This window comes from Oncorhynchus nerka, linkage group LG15 (assembly GCF_034236695.1).
Source record: "Oncorhynchus nerka isolate Pitt River linkage group LG15, Oner_Uvic_2.0, whole genome shotgun sequence".
In the NCBI taxonomy this organism is placed as follows: Eukaryota; Metazoa; Chordata; class Actinopteri; order Salmoniformes; family Salmonidae; genus Oncorhynchus; species Oncorhynchus nerka.
Window position 1 is genome coordinate 47,197,212 of NC_088410.1, and position 27,462 is coordinate 47,224,673.

Below are 27,462 nucleotides of genomic sequence, written 5' to 3' on the forward strand. Positions count from 1 at the left end.
TTAAATAATTTCATTCTTTAAAGTCATCATCTCCTCTCTGCTCAGGCAGCGGCAGCCAGCCAGACAAATGTGTATATATATATATACAGTGCCTTGCGAAAGTATTCGGCCCCCTTGAACTTTGCGACCTTTTGCCACATTTCAGGCTTCAAACATAAAGATATAAAACTGTATATTTTTGTGAAGAATCAACAAGTGGGACACAATCATGAAGTGGAGCGACATTTATTGGATATTTCAAACTTTTTTAACAAATCCAAAACTGAAAAATTGGGCGTGCAAAATTATTCAGCCCCCTTAAGTTAATACTTTGTAGTGCCACCTTTTGCTGCGATTACAGCTGTAAGTCGCTTGGGGTATGTTGTCTATCAGTTTTGCACATCGAGAGACTGACATTTTTTCCCATTCCTCCTTGCAAAACAGCTCGAGCTCAGTGAGGTTGGATGGAGAGCATTTGTGAACAGCAGTTTTCAGTTCTTTCCACAGATTCTCGATTGGATTCAGGTCTGGACTTGGCCATTCTAACACCTGGATATGTTTATTTTTGAACCATTCCATTGTAGATTTTGCTTTATGTTTTGGATCATTGTCTTGTTGGAAGACAAATCTCCGTCCCAGTCTCAGGTCTTTTGCAGACTCCATCAGGTTTTCTTCCAGAATGGTCCTGTATTTGGCTCCATCCATCTTCCCATCAATTTTAACCATCTTCCCTGTCCCTGCTGAAGAAAAGCAGGCTCAAACCATGATACTGCCACCACCATGTTTGACAGTGGGGATGGTGTGTTCAGGGTGATGTGTTGCTTTTACGCCAAACATAACGTTTTGCATTGTTGCCAAAAAGTTCAATTTTGGTTTCATCTGACCAGAGCACCTTCTTCCACGTTTGGTGTGTCTCCCAGGTGGCTTGTGGCAAACTTTAAACAACACTTTTTATGGATATCTTTAAGAAATGGCTTTCTTCTTGCCACTCTTCCATAAAGGCCAGATTTGTGCAATATACGACTGATTGTTGTCCTATGGACAGAGTCTCCCACCTCAGCTGTAGATCTCTGCAGTTCATCCAGAGTGATCATGGGCCTCTTGGCTGCATCTCTGATCAGTCTTCTCCTTGTATGAGCTGAAAGTTTAGAGGGACGGCCAGGTCTTGGTAGATTTGCAGTGGTCTGATACTCCTTCCATTTCAATATTATCGCTTGCACAGTGCTCCTTCTTCACAACAGTATCTCGGACCTGCCTGGTGTGTTCCTTGTTCTTCATGATGCTCTCTGCGCTTTTAACGGACCTCTGAGACTATCACAGTGCAGGTGTATTTATACGGAGACTTGATTACACACAGGTGGATTGTATTTATCATCATTAGTCATTTAGGTCAACATTGGATCATTCAGAGATCCTCACTGAACTTCTGGAGAGAGTTTGCTGCACTGAAAGTAAAGGGGCTGAATAATTTTGCACGCCCAATTGTTCAGTTTTTGATTTGTTAAAAAGGTTTGAAATATCCAATAAATGTCGTTCCACTTCATGATTGTGTCCCACTTGTTGATTCTTCACAAAAAAATACAGTTTTATATCTTTCTGTTTGAAGCCTGAAATGTGGCAAAAGGTCACAAAGTTCAAGGGGGCCGAATACTTTCGCAAGGCACTGTATGCAGCACTCCACCAAGCAGGCCTTTATGGTAGTGGCCAGACGGAAGCCACTCCTCAGTAAAAAAGAACATAACAGCACACTTGGAGTTCGCCAAAAGGCACCTTAAGACTCTCAGACAATGATAAACCATATTGAACTCTTTGGACTGAATGCCCAGTGTCACGCCTGGAGAAAACCTGGCACCCATCCCTATGGTGAAGCATGGTGGTGGCAGATTCATCCTGTGGGGATGTTTTTCAGCGGCAGGGACTGGGAGACTAGTCAGGATCGAGGCAAAAATCAACAGAGCAAAGTTTAGAGAGATCCTTGATGAAATATGCTGTGATCAAGGCAAAGGGTGGCTATTTGAAGAATCTCAAATATAAAATATATTTGGATTTGTTTAACACGTTTTGGGTTACTACATATGTGTTATTTCATAGTTTTGATGTCTTCGGTAATATTCTACATGTAGAAAATAGTCAAAAATAAATAAAACCCTTGAATGAGTAGGTGTTCTGAAACTTTTGACTGGTAATGTATATGATTAACGTTACTGAGAATAATTCTGAAATGTCGACGATAAGTGTGCCTTTTTCTCTCTCCATGTCGTTGGGTAAAATGCCATATTGTGTGAGTCCACTAGGGACCTTTTGTCTCTTGTATTAAGTGTGTGTATTCTGTTATTTGTTTGTTAGCTCGTAAATAAATAATTAACCTAATTTGTGTAGTACTGAATAATGATCAAGGCTGGGGTTTTTGCAGATGCAAGGAGTATACGATGTTCAGAATGATGCATATGAGGTAATGATTAATAAGATTACGGTCTTTCGATAAAATAGATACAGTGGCTTGCGAAAGTATTCCCTCCTTGGCATTTTTCCTATTTTGTTGCCTTACAACCTGGAATTAAAATGGATTCTGAGGGAATTTGTATCATTTTATGCCTACTACTTTTCCCAATACTTTGAAGATGTAAAATATTTTTTATTGTGAAACAAACAAGAAATAAGACAAAAAAAACAGAAAGCTTGAGCGTGCATAACTATTCACCTCCCCCCCCCAATAAGCTTGGCAAATCAAGCCACTGGGATTTTTGCCTTTTCTTCAAGGCAAAAAATGCTCCAGCTCCTTCAAGTTGGATGGGTTCTGCTGGTGTATAGCAATATTTAAGTCATACCACAGATTCTCAATTGGATTGAGGTCTGGGCTTTGACTAGGCCATTCAAAGACATTTAAAGGTTTTCCCTTAAACCACTCGTGTTGCTTTAGTAGTATGCTTAGGGTCATTGTCCTGCTGGAAAGTAAACCTCCATCCCAGTCTCAAATCTCTGGAAGACTGAAACAGGTTTCCCCTCAAGAATTTCCCTGTATTTAGCGCCATCAATTCTGACCAGTTTCTCAGTCCCTGCCGATGAAAAACATCCCCACAGCATACTGCCACCACCATGCTTCATGTTCTCAGGGTGATGAGAGGTGTTGGGTTTGCGCCAGACACAGCATTTTTCTTGATGGCCAAAAAGCCAGAGTACCTTCTTCCATGTTTGAGAAGGCTCCCACATACATTTTGGCAAACCAAATGTGTTTGCTTATTTTTTTCTTTAAGCAATGGCTTTTTTTCTGGCCACTCTTCTGTAAAGCCCAGCTCTGTGTAGTGTGGCTTAAAGTGGTCCTATGGACAGATACTCCAATCTCCGCTGTGGAGCTTTGCAGCTCCTTCAGGGCTATCTTTGGGCTCTTTGTTTTGTCTCTGCTTAATGCCCTCCTTGCCTGGTTTTGGTGGGCGGCCCTCTCTTGGTAGGTTTATTGTGGTGCCATATTCTTTAAACATTTTAATGTTTTTAATGGTGCTCTGTGGGATGTACAAAGTTTCCAATATTTTTTATAACCCAACCCTGACCTGTTTGGAGAGCTCCTTGGTCTTCATGGTGCCCCTTGCTTAATGGTGCTGCAGGCCTTTCAGAACATTATTTATTTATTTATTTATTTATTTATTTATATATATATATATATATATATATATATATATATATATAATCTCTCTCATGTGGCACTTAAAAGTCCACCTGTGTGCAATCTAATTGTGAGAGTTCTGAAGGTAATTGGTTGCTCCAGATCTTTAGGGGCTTCAAAGGGAAAGAATACAAAAGCACGCACCACATTTCCATTTTGTAATTTTTAGAAAGTTATTAAGTTTCACTTCCCCAATTGACTATTTTGTGTATGACCATTACATGGAATCCAAATCCATTTAAAATTACAGGTTGTAATGTAACAAAATAGGAAAAATGACAATGGGGATGAATACTTTTGCAAGGCACTGTATACATGTACATTTACATTTAAGTCATTTAGCAGACGCTCTTATCCAGAGCGACTTACAAATTGGATGTCCAAACCTGTGAAACATAGACATCTATGATTGGTACAGATTTGGTCCAGTCCATACCAACCAAATTTGGTCTTGTTTGGGGGCAGAGCTCATTAGAATAATAGCCAGTGTGTAGAATAACATCCAAACATGAAAAGGAGGATTCTACATTTTTGTACCTTGTGTACCTATTCAGCATACATCACCATGAAGAGAATGACATCAATAATAATGCATTTATGTTTAGCAGAGATCAGGGATCCATGATGTAATTCTGTTACCTTGAAATTACCCACAACCAACCACACATTTTTTTTTTATAAATGGATTTGATTGTAACAACCAACACCACATTCCATGTGACAACCAACCCCTGAGACAACCAACCCTGGTCTCCCCTGCAGTACATTACATATATTGTTCCCCATTCCGGCATGGTCAGAGTGATGTCATCCAACTTTGACCGTAGAAGTTTATTTTAACAGTGACTGAGTTAGACCACAATAACATAACCCATATACAGCCTGCATAACATAACCCATATACAGCCTGCATAACATAACCCATATACAGCCTGCATAACATAACCCATATACAGCCTGCATAACATAACCCATATACAGCCTGCATAACATAACCCATATACAGCCTGCATAACATAACCCATATACAGCCTGCATAACATAACCCATATACAGCCTGCATAACATAACCCATATACAGCCTGCATAACATAACCCATATACAGCCTGCATAACATAACCCATATACAGCCTGCATAACATAACCCATATACAGCCTGCATAACATAACCCATATACAGCCTGCATAACATAACCCATATACAGCCTGCATAACATAACCCATATACAGCCTGCATAACATAACCCATATACAGCCTGCATAACATAACCCATATACAGCCTGCATAACATAACCCATATACAGCCTGCATAACATAACCCATATACAGCCTGCATAACATAACCCATATACAGCCTGCATAACATAACCCATATACAGCCTGCATAACATAACCCATATACAGCCTGCATAACATAACCCATATACAGCCTGCATAACATAACCCATATACAGCCTGCATAACATAACCCATATACAGCCTGCATAACATAACCCATATACAGCCTGCATAACATAACCCATATACAGCCTGCATAACATAACCCATATACAGCCTGCATAACATAACCCATATACAGCCTGCATAACATAACCCAATATACAGCCTGCAAAACATAACCCAATATACAGCCTGCAAAACATAACCCAATATACAGCCTGCAAAACATAACCCAATATACAGCCTGCAAAACATAACCCAATATACAGCCTGCAAAACATAACCCAATATACAGCCTGCAAAACATAACCCAATATACAGCCTGCAAAACATAACCCATATACAGCCTGCAAAACTAAACCCATATACAGCCTGCAAAACTAAACCCATATACAGCCTGCAAAACTAAACCCATATACAGCCTGCAAAACATAACCCATATACAGCCTGCAAAACATAACCCATATACAGCCTGCAAAACATAACCCATATACAGCCTGCAAAACATAACCCAGGTTCTGGAGACCAAAATTACAATAATAACACAAGTAGACTATACAATTTTGTAACGGGTTTCTTCTTCCTCCTCTGAGTAGTAGGAAGGATCGGAGGACCAAAATGCAGCGTGGTATGTATCCATAATGTGATTTAATGGAAAAGGAATACAAAATACAAAAGAACAAGAGAATCCAAATGAAAACCGAAACAGTCCCGTATGGTGCAAACACTGAAACGGAAAAATAATCACCCACAAATCAAGGGTGAAAACAGGCTACCTAAGTATGGTTCTCAATCAGGGACAACGATTGAGAACCATACCAGGCCAAACACAGAAATCCCAAATCATAGAAAAAAAGAACATAGACTGCCCACCCCAACTCACGCCCTGACCATACTAAAACAAAGACAAAACAAAGGAACTAAGGTCAGGACATGACAAATTTCAGTATAAAACATGACATCAGATTTAAGACTTAATTCATAATTAAAGTTAATGACAAACATTGGCATTTTCCATAACAACTTCAAGAAGAAGAGTCCTCTATATAAATAAGTATCATAAGAAATGTTTTACTGTTGAAAAGCTTCCAGGCCTTTAATAAGTAACAGTGAAATACAAGCCGATGATAAACTTCCTATTTGCACAGGCAGAGAAGGCCATCAGAACAGTGTATTGTGCTAACAACCTAATGCTACTGTATGCACTAGTACAGTATAGCACAGAGCTCTGTGTTATGCAACAGTACAGTACATCAGCTTAAGTGGAAAAAGATATCTAAATGTAGCTCTATGTTCTGTTCAACTATTCTTCAAAAGGAATAACTCGGGGTTTAGTTGATTGCACGGATGAAAAATAGAAAATAACCGTCTAGAAACAAAAAGCCTTTTCATCCAGTTGTTAAGCCCATTACTATATCATATGAATTTGCATGCCACAAAACCTCGTGAGACCTTTTCAAATATAAAATGGGCAACCCTGGCATTTCTCAGTTTCACATAAAAGCACCCAGGCCTCAGCTTGTGGTTTGTGAAAAGGTTATCCTCACATTTGGCCGTTCTTTTACACAACGCACATGTTGCCATCCTGAATCCTTACAGGCAAGCTTGTAAAGAGTTTCATTTGGCAACATTTGGTTTCGCTGAATCTATAATGGAAACCTAGCAGGCCAGCCATACACCTAGTCAGCTCTTCTTAAGACCCCAACTAAGGAAGGAAAATCAAGTCCAAGGAGCAGGTGATTGAGTGTGGTGTCTGGGGGTTGTAGGTTGCGTTGGAGGCCTTACCTGCGGGCTGAAGCCCATGCTGAAGGAGGTAGAGTGGTGTCCCGCTGGACGGCTGCTGACAGAAAAGGGCAAAGCCAAGCTGGTGATGGGCGAGCTCAGGGTGCAGATGGGTGAGTGTGGACGTCCTGAGGAGCTCACAGACGATGGGATGAGCAGAGATGGGTGCAATCGGTGAGCACCCATTCCCCTATGGGCGTGGTGTGAGCGGAGCGATGGTGAGGTCAGCTGACCGGAGGGATCTGTGGGTCTCCTGTACCTTAGAGTTTAATTCTGGAAATGGTAACACCAAGCAATTTCTTCCGTGGTGCCCCAAATCCTAATGAGTTCATTGTTACCTGATTAATTTAAATCAGGTAAAAAAATAAATCAGATTAATGAAGGAAGTCAACACTTATAAAGCCTAAAATATAAGACCAATGATTCAAGGTAGAAATGATTGTACATACATTTTATTTGTTTTTCCTTTATTCATAATAACCACCTGCATATCAATTCACCTTTCTCAATGTAGCCCATTCTCTCTCTGGCGAATTAAGAGCAATTTAAAACAAAAACCAAGATAAAATTACTTAAATGACTCAACCCGAAGATGTCTGTGTAAAGAGATTGACACGTCAATAAGGAAGATGAGTGCAATGCAGCATTTCTGTAAAATCAAAAGAAAATAGTCATACTAAAATGGAAGGTTAATTTAGGAAACATGTATCCATGTACTGTATATTCCACTAGTTTCAATTATTTGGGGGAAATTACATGCAAAAACATGGTTGAGTTGAACAATCACGTGAGGTGCTTGCGTAATCCTAAAGGTAAATAATGTACCCAGTGAAAAGTGTGAACTGAAAGGAATGTATCAACTGCAAATTGTCTAGGGGCTCTGGGCCTTTTCCCTACAAACAGGGACCTAGGAATAGACCCAAGTGTCACCAATGTATCCTACCATGGACATGCCGGTTTTCAATAATTTCTCTGGTGTGGTAAATCATAACGAAGTTTGATAACAGGATGCGATGTAGTTCAAATGTTTTTGCTAAATTGTCTCTGAAATTCTTTGATGGGTTATGTTCAGGAAAGGTGAGGAGGGCCCAAAGTAGTTTCCTTTCTTTGATTTCAAAGGATTGGACAAGTGAAAGAAAGTCACCAGGTAAGCTTCCAACAAAGTAGACTGTTGGATGATCCAGTGAGACAGAGAATGTACAAATGAGTTAAAACCAGATGTCCCAATACTACATCAGTCTGCACACTGATTGACAAGCGAGAATACTCTATAAAAAAAGGTAACTTCTCACACCGATATTCCTGAACCTTCACCCCATCTCCCCTTAAACCCAACTGATTGACAGAAAGATCTCACACAGACTTTGTAGAAACAATATTGTACATTATGATCAATTGCCATTGACCATAGACAAACATTATTGAACAAAGACTGAAAAAATATAAATCATTTTGCATTCAAGTGATTGAAGGATTAAGCCATTAGCTTGCCTTTCAACTGACTAATGCTATGGTGTTTTAAAGTGTAGTAGCTAGCTCTTAGTTGTGGATTCTCACAAAGCATTTAAAAAACAACAAGCTCTTTAAAATGTATAAGAAACAGAAATTACTTTGGAAAAAAAGGTAAAAAAAAAAAAAAAATGGTGAATCTCTTCCACTGCTACCGCTGAAAAGGCACAAAAAAAGGTCCTGAGGTACAGTACAGCAGCCGTCAAAACCATTTGGCGTTGCAAACAAGCTAAACAAATCACAGTAAGTGCTGCCTCGAATATCTTTCAATGCAATGGCGCCACAACACTGCCATTTTCCTGCATAATCGCTACCTCCCGTGGTCACGTTCCAGGTCCGACTACATTGCAGTCGTGCTGCATGCATCAACCAACTTAGCAGACGGCCATCAGATTTCTATATCAAATAATGTTCCAGGCTGCTTATATTGCAGTCGCGCTGCTCACATCAACCAATGGTTCTGTGCCATGTCTTTCATATTGCTAGAGGAGATCATGCAGTAAGTCAATATGTTTAACACCTATCCATGTGTTGGGAGATCTGGCTACTGCAATGTAGTCAGACTGGAACGAGGCCATAAACTTACGTACAGCAATAACAAAGACCGAAAGCGGTGTGGCTTGGAGCCGTCATGTCACAAAACTGAGAGACAAAAGTTGAGATGAAGTGACTGACCGTATGAATAGCTGTCAGAAGTGGGCTCAAATATAAGCACCTTGAAAAGACCTAACACAGCCCAGCAATGGGACTGACTTCTCCTGGCTTGCGGACTTAAGCACCAGTAATGATGGTGTAGCTTGATCCCAGATTGGTTCCCGCAACAACCATAGGAATCAGCAAGAGAGCACAAACAGATCTGGGACCGGTCTAATGGTGTGTATGTGCGGTTTAAATTAATTTAAAACATAGGAAAACCGTATAAAAATGTTTTGTATGGCGACAATGTTAAACTGATCTTTGCTTTTAAGTCTGCACATAAGTGACTTATCTGACCACAAGTTTGATTATTCAAGATAATTAACCAATTGTAAAAAATCAGCTAAAGGTTTGCACTGATGGTGTTTTAGGAGTCAACATATTACATTTTACATACAGCTTGACAGACTTTTCTACGTCGAATTAGGTTATAAAAAAACATCTGTTCTGTTGCCCTGACACACTTGACTAGTGCTGTTTGTATGTAAACCACAGTATCCACTACAATGATATGGTTTATGCTTCAGCTTGATTCAGCACTGAATAGCAGCTTTCATGAGTTCAGTCACTGAAGAAAAGAGAAGGGTGGTGGTCTCCTCCATTTAGGACGATCAGCACGTTGAATCCCAAATCATTATTTTAAAAACAGAAAAGGAAGAACTCCACATAAAAAGGTGTCCATGTAAAAAGTCCTTTGTACTCTGACCACGTTCTTAGCGCCAACCAAAGATAAATGACAAGTTGTTCTAAACCATGCTGCACATTTTTTTATACAATGGCCAGCTGTCCCTTTTTGATACTGTGGCTGGCATTGTTATCACCCCCAAACCACTCCCTGAATTGACAAAAATGTGCAAAACAAAAAAAGGCAAAAGTCCAGAGAATAAGTTGGAAGGCATGAATAAAAAAAAAAATTTTAAAAATGGAAAGAGATTTTTTTTTATCTGGGTTTGATAGATATATCTATCTATAAAAATGCTTTTTTAAAGACGCATCAGCACCTGGATAGAGTAGAGAAATTTGCACTTTTTATTTTATTAAAGTCCATACGAAACAGGATGTGGCTTTCCAAAAAAAATTAATGCTGATCGTGGATCGCAATTCAACCACAAGGTGTTACAGGACGGGGTTAAGCGGAAGGGAGGTGTAGGGGGAGGGGACCATATTCACAAAGAGCCTAGGAGGGTAGATCTAGAATCAGGTCATGCCTGCCGATATGATTGTATTCATTTTGATCGAAGAGGAAAAACTGATCCTAGATCAGAACTCCTACTCAGACGCTTTATGAATACGATAACTACGGGCCCAGATTTCACATTTGCGGTGGGTGACCTAATCCTAGATCAGATGATGCTGTTGGTGCCCCGGAGGCCAACGCCGCGGGCAAACTGCTCCAGAAGGCCTGTGATGGCGCCGGAGGGGCTGGGCGCGCTGGACTTGAGCCCCACGGTGGAGCTGTAGGCTGCAAGGAACACCTCCCTCACCGCCTCCAGACGAACCTGACGCTCCGAGGGAGACGGGCACCTGGGAGAGAGAGGGAGGAGTGAAAGAGAGAGATGGGGGAAAAAACAAGTTAGAGGAGACAGGAGAGGGAAGACCAGATGAAAATAAATGTAAAAGGACAGGGAACTGGCGAGAGAAGAGGCTCCACCAATTAGTTATGAAAGAAGGACAGTGTACTTCTAATCTGAGCAATCCCAGACTGCACACTTCCTCCTCCTCTGTTCCCCCTCAAATCAAGATAGATAGAGTCATTTGCCCATGCTGCCTTGTTCTCAGGACAGACTCAATTTGGCAGCCAGATCAAAATGGAAATGGAAAGGTGTCCCCCCACTGGGAAGAGAGGCAGTCTGGAGAAGAAAAAAAAATGAATGATAAAGAAACTGTCTCTCGTTCCCCTCTTTCAGTTGTACTTAAACCTCCAGTTCGCAGGGGACAGAATGATGAAGCAAATATTCTGTACCATAGTCTGACGCACCCCCTCCCAAGATACAGTACACACGCGCGCACAGACACAGAGAGAGAGCAAGAGCTCAGGCCATCGGTGTGTATATACGAAGACTGCCTAAACAGTCTGCCGAACACTGTTGTGTCTCTGTGTGTCTACACTTGCACATACCAGGTACCCACACACACATTCTCCAGAACAGACTCTTTCTCTGCTTTGTCACTCAAACACACACCAACTCTATCCAACCCTGCAGGTGTGACACACACAACGGTGGACCAGCCCAACAGGAGGCCCCAGCCCCCGCCCACTGAGCCCTGCCACCGCCTCCTCTTCCACAAAGGAATGGGGGAGAGAAAGGAGGTGAATAAATAAGGGAGAAAGGCGGAGAAGGAGGTAGAGAGAGAAAGATATTCCTGAGGGTTAGAGGTGTGCGTAGCAGGGGTCCGATTCTCGACCACTACGCCGAAGGGTACTCGTACATTACCCCTCGTGAATTTAAAAGGAATACACTGGTGTGGGCAATATGGCGATAACTCCCTCCAGCCATGTTTGCACCAATCCAATGCACGAGGGGGTGAGGGTGAACGAGTGCACACTTCTGGGAGAAAGGTCGAGAATCGGAATGCGATCCGTGTGTGCGTCCCAAATGGCACCCTATTCCCTACATAGCCCACAGCCTACCGAACCCTGGTCAAAAGTAGTGCACTACATAGGGGATTGTGTGCTATTTTGTGACGCAGCCCGTAGACTCACATGCGTCCGCTGGGCCCCTCGTCCTGGAAGCTAAAGGGGAGGGGCGAGTCGTTGGCGGCGGCGACCTGTCCATGGTCATGGATGGAGCCGCAGCCCGACACGAGCTGCCAGCTGCCGTAGTCCATGGAGAGGGAGGAGCCGGATTGGGCGTACTCCGCCGCCAGCCTGGCCAGAGTAGAGAGGGAGATGCAGAGAGAGAAAGAGTGAAAAATGAGAATGGAGAGAGCAGGGAATGCAGCGAATACAGAGAGAGGAAAGTGAAAGAGCCAAAGGAGAGGGGGGGAGGGCAAAAAATAAGTAAATTCAATTGGGCGAAGTGAGAGTCGAGAGAGAATCCAGCCGTGAGCTGTGAGGTCAGTGGGGCTTCACGGCACGGTGTCGCGACCTCAGTGGAAAAAGTCAACGGTCAAGGTACAACACTCACGTCAATTCAACCCAGAACTAGAATAATACCCTCAGGGGGGATTAACAAGGCAAGTCAACAAGCACAGAAACGTCATATGGATATTACACATACGGCATACCCCAATGTCAGTGGAATGACAATGAATGGAGTTTGAACCAACTACCAAAACACCCACGCACCTTCCATTGTCATGCAAATTGACCAAACGAACAAGGAGCTCCGGAGTAAGGCGCTGTACTAATAAACCAGTGAGACACACACAGGACTGTTACAGTGACTGTATTACCGCCACACCGGCGGTCATGAGTCATGACGGAAGTCAAAATCCATGTGACCGTTTAGTCACGGTAATTAGGCTTCTTCAAGCTCTGATGCTGCTGCTGGTCATTAGTAGCCTTCCAAACTTGCTTCCTGCCTAGTACTCAGCACTATTGTCCCTCTAAAAATCACTCGGACATCAATGCAAATGTAATCGAAAATCTAAATAAACACTTCATGCGAGCCTATGAGCCAACATTTCCATAGGCTATGCCATTAGGTGAGAAAACAGTTGATGGCCTCTATTAAAAAGAGGATCCCATCAGCTTTCTATGGGTTAGGCCACTTATATTTATTTAGCAACTTTCCTAATATTAAGCACATTGCTTCACTTTACAACAGGAGTATAGCCTACCTGGCATGAAAATGAACCATGGGAAAAGTGTCCTCCATTTGAATATTAAGTGCGTAGAGTACATGTATTTTTCCCCCCATGCCCCTTTCGAGACAGGCGCATGATAAGGGTAATCAATATTAATTTCACACATATTATTTAGTATATGTAAAGACAACACTAAGAATAGTCTGATGGGTGACAATATTAGCCCCTCACTTGTGAATGATGTCCAGCTTGTGCAGGAAGGCAAGAAACGGGGCATACCTTTTTTTTGCGACTTTTCAAATCATAGTCGCACACCTCATGTATCCTAGCCCACATGCCTATATTTTGATAAGGTTTGTATCACAACTAGTGGTCAAATAACTTAACTAATAAAATAAAGCATATTAATCCGCTTCACAAGGGGTGTAGCGCCTAACTAGCATACATATGCAGCACGTGAGTTTCAAGTTTGGGGAAGATCCTTTTCACCATAAAAATGCACCTTTATAATAAAGTACTACATGCATAATAGTATTTGCCGTCACTTTCAATAAGTGTTTTCCCGCTAATTCGCTGCATTTTGGAACCTTCGCACTTATAGCCTACTGCCATGCGTGCATTGCTGTGATTATAATGCGGGGGAAATCACAGCCGTGTTGTATTAATTTGGGATCTATCGCATCCCACAACTGTCCCAGAATGTTTGGAATAATTATTTCTTGCACAGGACAAATTGACCAATAGAATAAGTCAACTTTTGTACTATGGGACATAGGCTATGTGCTTTTGCTATTCGTTGTTAGCTGACAATAAGAAAAGCTAAATGTGGACAGATCTAACATCTTCAATATGCGGCAAGGAATTCGATAAGAGGAATGCTTGCGTACCCGATGTGTCCATCTTCATTCCCTTGTAGCCTACTTAGCTGAAACACCTGAGAGAAGGAACCGATCACGTGACGGGTATTGGCTACGTCTGAGCGAGCCATGTGAGTGAGATGTGCTTCAGAGCACATCAGCTGGCAGAAGGGAATTATAATTAGCCTATTCTATTCAGCAAAAGGCATGCAGATTTTTAGGGAGCATTACGGCCACACAAGAGGGATGCCCCTGGGAAATTCGAGGTCTGGTGAGAATATTATCAAGTGCTTGCCAAATTGTGAATGAGAGACTGATGAAGTGTGTGCAGCTTGAAACTTTTTTCAAATCATCATTAGAGTCCTATCATGTAGCCGTAGAATGTATAAAACAAAAACATGAAATGCTTGTGCTTCTAGTTCTGACCATGCAGTAATGTCTAACAAGTAATCTAACAATTCCACAACAACTACCTTATACACACACAAGTGTAAAGGAATTAATAAGAATATGTATATAAAACTATATGAATGAGTGATGGCTGAACAGCATAGGCAAGATGCAGTAGATGGTATAGAGTACATTATATACATATGAGAAGAGTAATGTAGGGTATGTAAACATTATATAAAGTGGCATTGTTTAAAGTGCGACCTTTCCATTATTAAAGTGGCTAGAGTTCAGTCAGTGTGTTGGCAGCAGCCACGGGTGATGGCTGTTTAACAGTCTGATGGCCTTGAGATTGAAGCTGTTTTTCAGTCTCTCTGTCCCCGCTTTAATGCACCTGTACTGACCTCGCCTCCTGGATGATAGCGGGGTGAACAGGCAGCGGCTCAGGTGGTTGTTGTCCTTGATCTTTTTGGCCTTCCTGTGACATCGGCTGGTGTAGGTGTCCTGGAGGGGAGGTAGTTTGCCCCCGGTGATGCGTTGTGCAGACCTCACTACCCTCTGGAGAGCTTTACGGTTATGGGCAGAGCAGTTGTCGTACCAGGCGGTGATACAGCCCAACAGGATGCTCTCGATTGTGCATCTGTAGAAGTTTGTGAGTGCTTTCAGTGACAAGCTGAATTTCTTCAGCCTTATTCACCACTCTGTGTGGGTGGTCCATTTCAGTTTGTCCGTGATGTGTCCGAGGAACTTAAAAAATGTAAAATAAAAAAAACATTCCACCCTACCATCCTGTCGATGTGGATAGGGGGCTGCTCCCTATACTGTTTCCTGAAGTCCACAATCATCTCCTTAGTTTTGTTGACGTTGAGTGTGAGGTTATTTTCTTGACACCACATTGCGAGGGCCCTCACCTCCTCCCTGTAGGCCGTCTCGTCATTGTTGGTAATCAAGCCTATTACTGTAGTGTCGTCTGCAAACTTGATGATTGAGTTGGAGGCGTGCATGACCACGCAGTCATGGTGAACAGGGAGTACAGGAGAGGGCTGAGAATGCACCCTTGTGGGGCCCCAGTGTTGAGGATCAGCGGGGTGGAGATGTTACCTACCCTCACCACCTGGGGCGGCCCGTCAGGAAGTCCAGGACCCAGTTGCACAGGGCGGGGTCGAGACCCAGGGTCTCGAGCTTGATGACGAGTTTGGAGGGTAGTATGGTGTTAAATGCTGAGCTGTCGTCGATGAACAGCATTCTTACATAGGTATTCCTCTTGTCCAGATGGGTTAGGCAATGTGCAGTGTGATTGCGTTGTCTGTGGACCTATTGGGGCAGTAAGCAAATTGGAGTGGGTCTAGGGTGTCAGGAAAGGGTGGAGGTGATATGATCCTTGACTAGTCTCTCAAAGCACTTCATGATGACGGAAGTGAGTGCTAGTCATTTGGCTCAGTTAGCTTTCTTGGGAACAGGAACAATGGTGGCCCTCTTGAAGCATGTGGGAACAGCAGACTGGGATAAGGATTTTTGCTCGACAATCACCGTCTGACAAAATATCATGACCGCCACAGCCCTAGACACACATACACGTATACAGAGAAGGCTATAATCAAGCTGTACTGTGAGACCAACCGTCTCACACATTCTACTGAAAACACAGCCTCACCACAATGTTTCACAAGGGGATGCGTGTGTTTGTGCTTGTGTTCTCTAACAAACCGCCAACTTCAGCATGCCACCAACTTTTTTCTGCCTTTTCTTTATATCTGAAAGTTGTTGTCGGTATCAAAGACTAAACCTTTATTTCCTTCAACTGACCTAGTCATGATTGCTGTAAAGGTCTGCCTACAGCTTGTAGCCGTAGTGCTGAGGCGGCATTGAACATGAACATTCTATGGTTGTCCGACGTCAAACTTGTCCTTGTCAATCACAAAGCTTCACAGAAATGCTTTTAAATTTTGTGCACAAATTTGTTTACAACCCTGTTACTGAGCATTTCTTATTCGCCAAGATAATCCATCCACCTGACAGGTGTGGCATAAAAAAGAAGCCGATTGAAGCACATTGTGCTGGGGTCAATACAAGGCCACTCTAAAAGGTGAAGTTGTCATCCAACACAATGCCACATTTTATTATTTTGAAAAATAAATTACCATAAAGTATGTCTGTAAAGGGTACGTGTGTCACCGCAGACAGTCACACTCTGAGATGTTTTAATTTAACATGCAGTTATTCACCTTTCATGGCAGAATGGCAAACATGCAACACGGAGAGAAACAGAGATGCAGTACGGAGTCAATCCATTTACAAAGACAGAAAGAGGGGCTGACAAAAACGTGGCATCCCTCATCGTTGTGGTCGGAGCCCATGAACTGCAACCGGCTGTGCTTGAGGTTGGCCTAGCAAATAACGTCACCTGCAGCACGTGTACGCAGAATCCCGGCCCCACCGCTATTCTGCATCTCCCTTTCCCCATTCATTTCATACTATGCCCATCTGAATAAACAGAAAATATAGAATATAAATCTTTCAAACTAAATCGGCGACTGACTTCGCCTCCCTACCACTGAGGAAGTACAGTTCCCGCGCAGCCCAGTCAAAACTGTTCGCTGCTCTGGCCCCCCAATGGTGGAATAAACTCCCTCACGACGCCAGGACAGCGGAGTCAATCACCACCTTCCGGAGACACCTGAAACCCCACCTCTTTAAGGAATACCTAGGATAGGATAAAGTAATCCTTCCCCCCCCCCCCCCTTAAAAGATTTAGATGCACTATTGTAAAGTGGCTGTTCCACTGGATGTCTTAAGGTGAACGCACCAATTTGTAAGTCGCTCTGGATAAGAGCGTCTGCTAAATGACTTAAATGTAAATGTAAACTTCTAAAGTGGAAGCTTACCTTCTCCCAGGCACAGACATAGGACTGCTGCCGGCGCGTGTGAAGCCCTGCTCCGATTGGTTGGAGGAGGAGGAGCTGGAAGACTTGGCCTCTTGGCTGAGGGGATGGGCCAGACGCTCATGCATGGGGTCGGGCCGGTTCCACAGCACCGCCTGGGGGGACGAGGTGTGTCCCTTCCTCCTGGGGAGGCCACAATAAAGGAGAAGTTTGACAACCCTCATTTTAAGGCAGTTCTGTCCTTTGTGGCTCATTTGGTAAGAGCATGGAGCCAGAAACGCCAGAGACGAGGCATACCGGACTTTATTGCATCACAAGGTAAATTAAGGTTGGGTTTGTTTCAATCCACAGCTGGCAGCACAAAAGTAATCAATTCAGAGTGCAGCTGCACGCAACCCTATGGGGCTAGTTAGAGACTATTGGTAAACTATACAACGTACATGGGACCATATGTTACATTTCCAATAGCTTCAAAGTTCATGACTTAACTTACACTCATGGGAATTGGCCTAGAAATGGATAGGGCTAAATTGAAACATTTCTTAGAACTATGAAAAGCATATGCACAACCATGGTAGCAATTGAAAGGGAACAGTTTAGACATGATTTGAAAATGATTAGATGGTGGCGGACAACAGTTCATCTGACAATACTTAATCCAAACATTACTGCTGATTTTATGTGCATTTACTGTACTTTGCCACTTTTGTTGATAAAGAAATCTGACAATACTCCGGATACATTCAGTAACATAAGAATATTCTTGGGAAAATGTGGGGTAGGTAAAACACAAGACAAAGAAATTACAAGGGTTAGAGTGAGAGGACTAACTGGTGTCTCCCCAATGGCCACACACACCTCTCCAAAGCGTGCACAAGTTCCTAAGCCATTTCAATGCACTGTTATAGTCTTCAACTCTAAGGTGCTTTTTTTGAGCTCTCCTGGCTGTTCCGTTAAAGAACTAGAACTGGCTTGGAACAGTCCTGCATCTCTGCCTTTACACAATTACTATTGTTGTTTACGCAATCCAGAAACAGTCCATTATAAAAATCGCAATATGGGTCAGCTGGGCATGATTTGAAAGCGTGTTCCATTGCCAACTAGCGAAATTAGCTAAATTATAAAATACTAACTTAGTGTTAGGTTTTCACAATAGAATTCAGAGAAGCAGAAAGTAATTTGAGTGTACAAGGAATAGAGTCATGATTGCATTCAGATGCGTAGTTGTGGCAAAAAATAAAATAAAAAATAAATCACAATATTAACAAACAGGCTCATTCTGTTCAGGACAACGCAGTTACATGTCATATTGTAACTGTACATCAAACAGTCATCATGAACGTTGACACTGTATATTACATTCGTTTTAAGATACAGAAATGTGAAGTGCACAATTTGGACATACAGGTGTTTGGCTTGCTTATGACATCAAAGCGGTATTTATTATAATCCTCAATGTCTCATCTTTCAAAATACAGTACCAGTCAAAAGTTGACACACCTACTCATTCCAGGGTTTTTCTTTGTTTTTTACTATTTTCTACATTCTAGAATAATAGTGAAGACATAAAAACTATGAAATAACTCATATGGAATCATAACTCATAGGAATAAAAAAAAAAGTGTCATTTTATGAGATTCTTCAAAGTGGCCACCCTTTACCTTCATGACAAATTTGCACACTCGTGGCATTCTCTCAACCAGCTTCGTGAGGTAGTCACCTGGAATGCATTTCAATTAAAACAGGTGTGCCTTGTTAAAAGTAAACTTGTGGAATTTCTTTCCTCCTTAATGCGTTAGAGCCAACCAGTTGTGTTGTGACAAGGTAGGGTTGTATATAGAAGACAGCCCTATTTGGTAAAATACCAAGTCCATATTATGGCAGGAACAGCTCAAATAAGAAAAGAGAAACGACAGTTCATCATTACTTTAAGACTTGAAGGTCAGTCAATCGGAAAATGTCAAGAACATTGAACAATTCTTCAAGTGCAGTCACAAAAACCATCAAGCTTTATGATGAAACTGGCTCACATGAGGACAGACACAGGAAAGGAAGCCCCAGAGTTACCTCTGCTGCAGAGAATAAGTTCATTAGTGTTACCAACCTCAGAAATTGCAGCCCAAATAAATGTTTCAGAGTTCAAGTGACCATCAACTCAACATCAACTGTTCAGAGGAGACCGCATGAATTAGGCCTTCATGGTCAAATTGCTGCAAAGAAACCACTACTAAAGGACACCAATAATAAGAAGAGATTTGCTTGGTCCAAGAAACACGAGCAATGGACATTAGATTGGTGGAAATCTGTCCTTTGGTCTGATGAGTCCAAATTAGATTTTTGGTTCCATGTGTCTTTGTGACGCTGAGTAGGTGAACGGAAGATCTCTGCATGTGTGGTTCCCACTGAAGCATGGAGGTGGTGTGATGGTGCTTTGCTGATGACACAGTCAGTGATTTATTTAGAATTCAAGGCACACTTAAGCAGAATGTCAACCACAGCATTCTGCAGCGATACGCCATCATCTCGTTTGTGCTTAGTGGGAATGTAATTTGTTTGTCAACAGGACAATCACCAAACACACCTCCAGGCTATATATTTGACCATGAAGGAGAGTGATGAGTGCTGCATCAGATGACCTGGCTTCCACAATAACCCAACCTTAACCCAACAGATTATTTGGGATGAGTTGGACCACAGAGTGAAGGAAAAGCAGCCAACAAGTGCTCAGCATGTCAGAACTCATTCAAGACTGTTGGAAAAGTATTCCAGGTGAAGCTGGTTGAGAGAATGTTGAAGAGTGCAAATCTGTCATCAAGGCAAAGGGTGGCTAATTTGAAGAAAACACTTTTTTTTTGTTACATGATTTCATGTGTTATTTCACAGTTTTGATGTCTTCACTATTATTCTACAATGTAGAAAATAGTAATAATTAAGAGAAACCCTTGAATGAGTAAGTGTCCAAACTTTTGACTGGTACTGTACATAGAGTCCTTTTACAGCATTTCCCTCACCAACAATGCCCAATTAGTGGGAGGAATGGGGGCAACTTGTCACGCACAGCGTACGAATAGCTGTCAGTCAAAGCCCATACAGAGCTGTGAAGTAGAGACCCTGAGAGCTCTGACGTCATGTATAGCATGTTAGCTGCCATTTTCAAAAGGGAGTGTTAACTTCTTTGGGATAGGCGGCAGTATATTCACGTCCGGATGAAAAGCATGTCCAAAGTAAACGGCCTGCTACTCTGGCTCAGAAGCCAGGATATGTATATTATTTGTAGATTTGGATAGAACACACTGAAGTTTCTAAAACTGTTTGAATGATGTCTGAGTATAACAGAACTTATTTGGCAGGCGAAACCCCGAGGACAAACCATCCAGGATTTTAAAAAAAATTTTAGATCACTCTTTTCAATTCATTGGGAATCTAGAATTCTAAGGCAGGGGCTTGCAGTTCCCATTGCTTCCACTGGATTTCATCAGTCTTTAGAAATTGGTTGAGGTTTTTCCTTTGTGTAATGAAGAAGTTCGGCCATCCAGAACGAGGGTAACTTGAAGTGTACTGTTAGAGGCGCGTGACCAGAAATGCTCGCTACACTTTGTTATCATCCTGTATTGAACGGCGTTTATCCTGTCTTCAATTTTATCGATTATTTACATTAAAAAATACCTAAAGTTGTATTACAAAAGTAGTTTGAAATGTTTGGGCAATGCTATTATTTTGAGATATTTTGTAGTCACATTGCGCAAGTTGGAACACGCCAAATAAATTGACATTTTGGATATATATATATATATATAGACAGAATTAATCGAACAAAAAGGATCATTTGTGATGTTTATGGGACATATTGGAGTGCCAACAGAACAAGCTCTTTGTTTACTATGGTGCTATCCTCAGATAATAGCATCGTTTGCTTTCGCCGTAAAGCATTAATGAAATCTGACACATTGGCTGGATTCACAACAAGTGTAGCTTTAATTTGGTATATTGAATGTGTGATTTCATCAAAGTTGAATTTTTATAGTAATTTAATTGAATTTGGCGCTCTGCATTTTCACTGGATGTAGGCTACCGTCCCACATATCCCAGAGAGGTTAAGGGATACAAACCTCAAAACAACTACACATTGTAGAAATGTCATATACAAATATTGAAAGCAGTTCATGTGAAAACTAAAAAGGTTTGCAACGTGAAAAATAATGTCGAATTTACATTATGTCATTTATTGACGGTCCCTAACTAGCCCCAGAGATAGGCTGTCCAAAGTCAAACCAATTTTGCCCTGGTCGCACACCAGCTGGCTGAAGCTATTAGCTAAATCATTTGGCTAACTCTTCCCACCTGCAAACACACAAGAGACGCATCAAACCACACTCTGAAACCAACTCACGTTGGAATTCAGTAATGGCTGCTAGCATATCTTAATGAACCAATTTAAAATGAGGCCAAATCAGGAAGTTCCGTCAACCTTTAAAGGAATACTCATCCATGTGTCATCCCTGATACATATGGGGGTATATTCAAAAGTGAAAGGAAATGTTTTGGCTGGGGTTACACTGACTTCCAGAGAAACGGTGAGGACTCACCAGCTGGAGGCTCCCAGAGGCTGGCCGGAGAACAGGTCCACGGCCTCATTGGTGAGGCTGGAGGCGCCGCCCGCGTCCTCCGTAATCAGAGAGAAGTCACTGCTCAAACTGGTCACGCTGCCCCTGGCCTCCCTGGACTCTGCACCAATCACACGGGAGACATTGGTTAACGGACAGGCCTTCCGGACCAATTACAGAGGAGATATTTGAGGACAATTATAGGGCACAGATTCATTAAAGATACACTTTGGAAGCCTACGGTTGATTTATATGCATGTATAATACTAATTATTATTATTTATTAAACTTCTATAGCTCTTCTATTAAAAATAATCTCAAACCACTGGAAAAAGGAAAATAAACAAGAATCAAATTGAAATAGCTGTATAAAAGAGCATGTCTGGATTTTCTGCCCGAGTTGAAAGTTTTGAATGTTTTAAGCATTCAGATGTTGTGACAGTCATGAGGGAACATTATTGCTTTTGCAGAGGGAAGTGTTCAGTGACAGATGTTACACTACAGGAATGTTCTGCTAGCACAGACTGGAATATGTTCCGGGATTCATCCATGGCATTGAGGAGTATACCACTTCAGTCACCGGCCTTATCAATAAGTGCATCGTTGACGTCGTCCCCACAGTGACAGTACGTACATATCCCAACCAGAAGCCATGGATAACAGGCAACAGCCACACCGAGCTAAAGGCTAGAGCTGACGCTTCAAGGAGCGGGACACTAATCCGGATGCTTGTGAGAAATCCCGCAGAAGTCCTCAGACAAACCCTCAAACAGGCAAAGCGTCAACACACCGGCTCTACTAATCCTACTACACCGGCTCTGACGCTTGTGGCAGGGCTTGTAAACTATTATGGACAACAAAGGGAAACCCAGCCAAGAGCTGCACAGTGATGCGAGCCTACCAGACAGGCTAAATAACTTTTATGCTTGCTTAGAGAGGTGGTCAGAGACCTGGCAGTGTGGTGCCGGGACAACAACCTCTCCCTCAATGTGATCCAAGAAAAAGGAGACGATCGTGGATTACAGAGAAAAAAGGACCGAACACAACCCCATTCACATCAACGGGGATGTAATGGAGCGGGTCGAGAGCTTCAAGTTCCTTGGTGTCCACATCAAACAAACTATCATGGTCCAAATACACAAAGACAGTGGTGAAGAGGGCATGACAACAAGTTTTCCCCCTCAGGAGACTAAAGATTTAGCATGGGTTCCCAGATCCTCAAAAAGTTCTACAGCTGCACCATCGAGAGCATCCTGACCGGTTGCATCACCGCCTGGTATGGCACCTGCTCGGCATCCGACCGTAAGGAGCTACAGAGGGTAGTGCTTAGGGCCCAATACGTCACTGGGGCCAAGATGCCTGCCTTCCAGTCACCCAAGTCATAGACTGTTCCCTCTGCTACCGCATGGCAAGCGTTACCGGTGCGCCAAGTCTAGGTCCAAAAGGCTCCTTAATTAACAGCCACCCAGACTATTCACATTGACGACCCCCCCGCCCTCCTTTGTTTTTACACTGCTGCTACTCACTGTTTATTATCTATGCATAGTCACTTTGGCCCTGTACAAATTACCTTGACTAACCTATAACCACAAACAATGACTCGGTACCCCCTGCCTAGTTATTTATCGAGTCACTCGTTTTATTTTTTACTTTAGTTTATTTAGCAAATATTTTCGAAACTTTCTTGAACTGCATTGTTGGTTAAGGGCTTGTAAGCAAGAATTTCATGGTAGGGTCTAACTACACCTGTTGTATTCGGCGCATGTCCTTAGCTTATGCAAATAGCCTATAATAAGCCTTTTGCCAGATACAGTTTATAGACAATATCCATTTAGGCTTATGCATTCATAGCTTTGTGCATCATGTTGAGGGGACAAGACATAAAAGCGCTTCACGCTACATCAGAAGTGTAGTGCACAGTGGGAATTCATTAAAAAAGGGCATATGCCGCTATTTGCATCTTTTCAAAAGTTTCTTCATAACATATCATGTATCACATTCATTTACATGAGATGCCTACATCAGAAGTGTAGTGCACAGCAGGAACTCTTACAGGGTTCTTAAAAAAAAAACATGTCTTAACATACCACCACTGTACTCAATGTATGAAATACACCTCTATCCTCATGTAACATATACTTAATAATGAACTATGTCTCCAGGGAAGCAACTTACTCAACTTGCAGAGGTCGTCCACTGTGAAATCAGTGTCTTTGAATTGAGAGTTTTTCCTCCTGTGGAAGAGAAAAAAGGATGATGAAATAATACACAGAGGGGAAGAAGAGAGCAAGAGAGACTGACACTGCTCAAAAAGAAGGAAAGACATCAAAGAATATAGAAATGTGAAGGGGAAAAAAAACACTGTTTGGTCACAGTCGGTTTTCGACGATGAAAGAACAGTGTTATTGCCCTGAGTGTCTGTAACCCTACAGTTGAAACAAAAAGAAGAGTAGCTTAAGGGTATAGTAAGGCCTATTCCCTGTATAGTCCACTACTTTAGACCAGGGCTCTGGTCAAAAGTAGTGCACTATATATTGGGAATAGGGTGCCATTTTGGGGGGGACAATATTTTATAGAAGTGCTTTTACATTTCAAATATCTCCGTTGATTCATGACATTTCACTCACCTCTGTTTCTTCTTGGCAGAGAACTTCTCTGAGACAATGTGCTTCAAAAAATTGAAGCAAAAAAAGAAAATCTGCCGGGAGGAATGAAAGATGAAGTTACGTCTTACAGGTGTAAAAAAAAAAATGAGGAAATTAAATGCATGACAAAATGCTGCCCCCTAGTTTTCAAAAACACCCCAAACAACTCACTTAAGTTGAAAATTGGATATCAGTTTCACAAATCAGATAACATTTTACTCTCAACTTCACAAGCCATTATATCTACATTGGCAGTCAATTGCTAAAAAAAAAAAACGAATTCAAGAAGACGGCAACAGTGTTATAACTGTTTGAGGGCAATAACCATATTAACTGAATAGGAAAGTAATAACCAATGTTTTAATATTCCACACACACACACACACACAAAGAGCGAGAGAGGGGGAATGCATGGCATTGATATTGTGTTAGAATGCAACTGACCTCCTCTCCTTTGGTGAGGCGATCAGGCAGCATATGACTGTAGAAGCAACAAACGAGTATGATCACCGAATCCATTAAACAAATCAAAGAACACTATTACATATGATTAGCTACCAACACCAACCAACATATTTAAATGTCCAATGCATCCTTTTATCTCAATAACAAAACATTTTTGGGTAACAATCAAGTACCTTACATTGACAGTTTTCAATTAAAATGGTTAAAAAAATAATTAAAAGCTTCCCAGCAATTTCGCAAGCAAGAATTTTGGTAGGACTGTGTGGGAGTGGTCTGAGTGGGGAGGAGAAAACTGAAAATTAGCTATTGGCAGAGGTTGGGAATTCTTTCTTATTGGTCTATTAAACCTGGTGATGTCATCAGGCAGGCCAAAATTCCAAACCACCAAAACAGGCTGAAATTTCAGGCAGCCTTTTCAAACAGCTCTTAAACTAAAAAGGGCATTATCAAAATGTTACAGTCTTCCAACCTCATCGTGTGGAAATATATATATATAAATAACACAGGACAATCACGTCTGACTGCACTGGGCCTTTAATACTTTCTCAATGTATGTTCCTTTCTATTCAGCATACAGTTTTCTCCATGTACCTGGTGTTTACCTCATACAATGGTTACAATGTAAGTTTTACTTTCCAATTTCTATACTTGTTGAATAAAACAGTCCAAAAGAGCAAAGTCAAGAAGACTGTAAAAGCACAAATAGGGGACCGTTTAGAACATGTAATTTACACAAAAAAAGTACATCAATAACCAACTGACCAGTTGTCACTCATTTTCTCTTATCTCCAGCTTAGAACCTGAAATGACCATTATTATTGCTTTTACACTTAAAGGGAAAACAACAAAAAAAATCCCAATGAGAGTTTAAGCCATAATGAAAGATTACACAAATCCATACATACCGCTGCATCATAACACTGATAGCTGGTAAAAAAAAGACCAATTATTACAGATATTATTAAAGGGGAGAGGTTTGGTATGTGTGTGTGTGTGTGTGTGAGACGCCAAGTTTATCCCCTCTTCCCTGGTCGCAGTCTCAGAAGTTTGTCCTGGAATAATTATTCTAGGAGCCATCTCCGGGGCATGGATTTTTTTTTGTTAATATTTTTTTTACTCCGTTTGAGGAGTTAAACTTTGGAGAGATGCACAGCGGTAATTATGAAGGAAAGCCTCGAGAGAGCGGGGAAGAGAGAGAGCGAGAGAGAGAAAAAGAGGGCTCCATCTCAATTCGTCTTTCGGCGATTCCTTGCATCCTATGTCCTCACCTCCTTCTCAACTACCGTAGATTGGAGGAGAAGGTCCAAAGTCCCTTCTCGCTGAATTTCTTCTCCAATGTGTTGAGAAGGTCAAGGAGAGAGAAGGCGAGATATCAAGGAAAGATGAATTGAGACAGGGTACTTAACTTGGCACGCTCTACCCTCTCCTCAGAGTCGTCCTTCCTATAAAGCTCTTTACTCAATTATGCATCTCAAACACATCTGGGTCTGGTCACGTTTCGGTCTTCCCCTCCCCACTCAGACAGTCCTCGCATGCTGTTGTGAACGCACCCCTCAGTATTACTAAGGAGTAATGGGGGTGTTGTGAGAATCCTTACCCAAAGAGGAACCAGTCGTAGGCGATTGTCAGATAGAGGATTTCAGTAGGCTCCAGGCTGGCGTGGACAGCACCATCCTATTAAAAAAATACATTAAAAGATTTAACATGTCTTTAAAAAAAAACTCCACGCAAATTAGCCACGAAAGGTGACACATAAATGTGATATTATTTTTTTAACTAAAAAAACAGAAGTAAGTATTCAGACCGTTTACTCAGTACTTTGTTGAAGCACCTTTGATAGCGATTACAGCCTCGAGTCTTCTTGGGTATGACGCTACAAGCTTGGCACACCTGTATTTGGGGAGTTTCTCAAATTCTTCTCTGCAGATCCTCTCAAGCTCTGTCAGGATGGACGGGAAGTGTTGCTGCAGAGAAATTGAAGGTCCCTCCAGAGATGTTTTAAATCGGGTTCAAGTCTGGACTCTAGCTGGGCCACACAAGAACATTGAGACTTGTCCCAAAGCCACTCCTGCATTGTCTTGGCAGTGCGCTTAGGGCCGTCCTGTTAGAAGGTGAACCTTCGCCACAGTCTGAGGTCCTGAGCGCTCTGGAGCAGGTTTTCATCAAGGATCTCTCTGTACTTTGCTCCATTCAGCTTTACCTCGATCCTGAATCATCCCCTAGTCCCTGCTGCTGAAAAACATCCCCACAGCATTTTGCTGCCTCTACCATCCTTCACCGCCTGGCACTCAGGCCAAAGAGTTCAATCTTGGTTTCATCAGACCAGAGAATCTTGTTTCTCATGGTAGGAGTCTTACGGTGTCAAGTGGGCTGTCATGTGCCTTTTACTGAGGTGTGGCTTCCATCTGGACACTACCATAAAGGCCTGATTGGTGGAGTGCTGCAGAGATGGTTGTCCTTCTGGAAGGTTCTCCCATCCCCACAGATTAACTCTGGAGCTCTGTCAGAGTGACCATCGGGTTCTTGGTCACCTCCCTGACCAAGGCCCTTCTCCCCCAATGGCGCAGTTTGGCCGGGCGGCCAGCCATAGGAAGAGTCTTGGTGGTTCTAAACTTTTTCCATTTAAGAATGATGGAGGCCACTGTGTTCTTGGGGACTATCAATGCTGCAGACATTTTTTGGTACCCTTCCCCAGATCTGTGCCTCGACACAATCGTTTCTCGGAGCTCTACGAACAATTCCATCGACCTCATGGCTTGTTTTTTTTCTCTGTTAACTGTGGGACCTTATATAGACAGGT

At 42.2% G+C, this 27,462-nt stretch overlaps 1 protein-coding gene across 2 annotated transcripts in view; it reads right to left on the reverse strand.

The window, feature by feature from the left end:
- Nucleotides 1-7,300: 7,300 nt before the first annotated feature.
- The window catches only part of LOC115142811 (myotubularin-related protein 14-like), a 46,444-nt gene continuing 26,282 nt past the window's right edge, over nt 7,301-27,462 (reverse strand). The window contains exons 12-19 of one of the 2 annotated variants that reach the window (XM_029682566.2): nt 26,260-26,336; nt 24,642-24,678; nt 24,180-24,250; nt 23,728-23,786; nt 21,535-21,673; nt 16,952-17,131; nt 11,774-11,938; nt 7,301-10,593 (exon numbers count right to left, since the gene is read on the reverse strand). In XM_029682566.2, coding sequence (XP_029538426.1) covers nt 10,413-10,593; nt 11,774-11,938; nt 16,952-17,131; nt 21,535-21,673; nt 23,728-23,786; nt 24,180-24,250; nt 24,642-24,678; nt 26,260-26,336 — 909 coding nt within the window. In that variant the 3' untranslated portion in view covers nt 7,301-10,412. The remainder of the gene's footprint in view (nt 10,594-11,773; nt 11,939-16,951; nt 17,132-21,534; nt 21,674-23,727; nt 23,787-24,179; nt 24,251-24,641; nt 24,679-26,259; nt 26,337-27,462) is intronic. The other variant, XM_029682567.2, reaches the window with a different exon arrangement.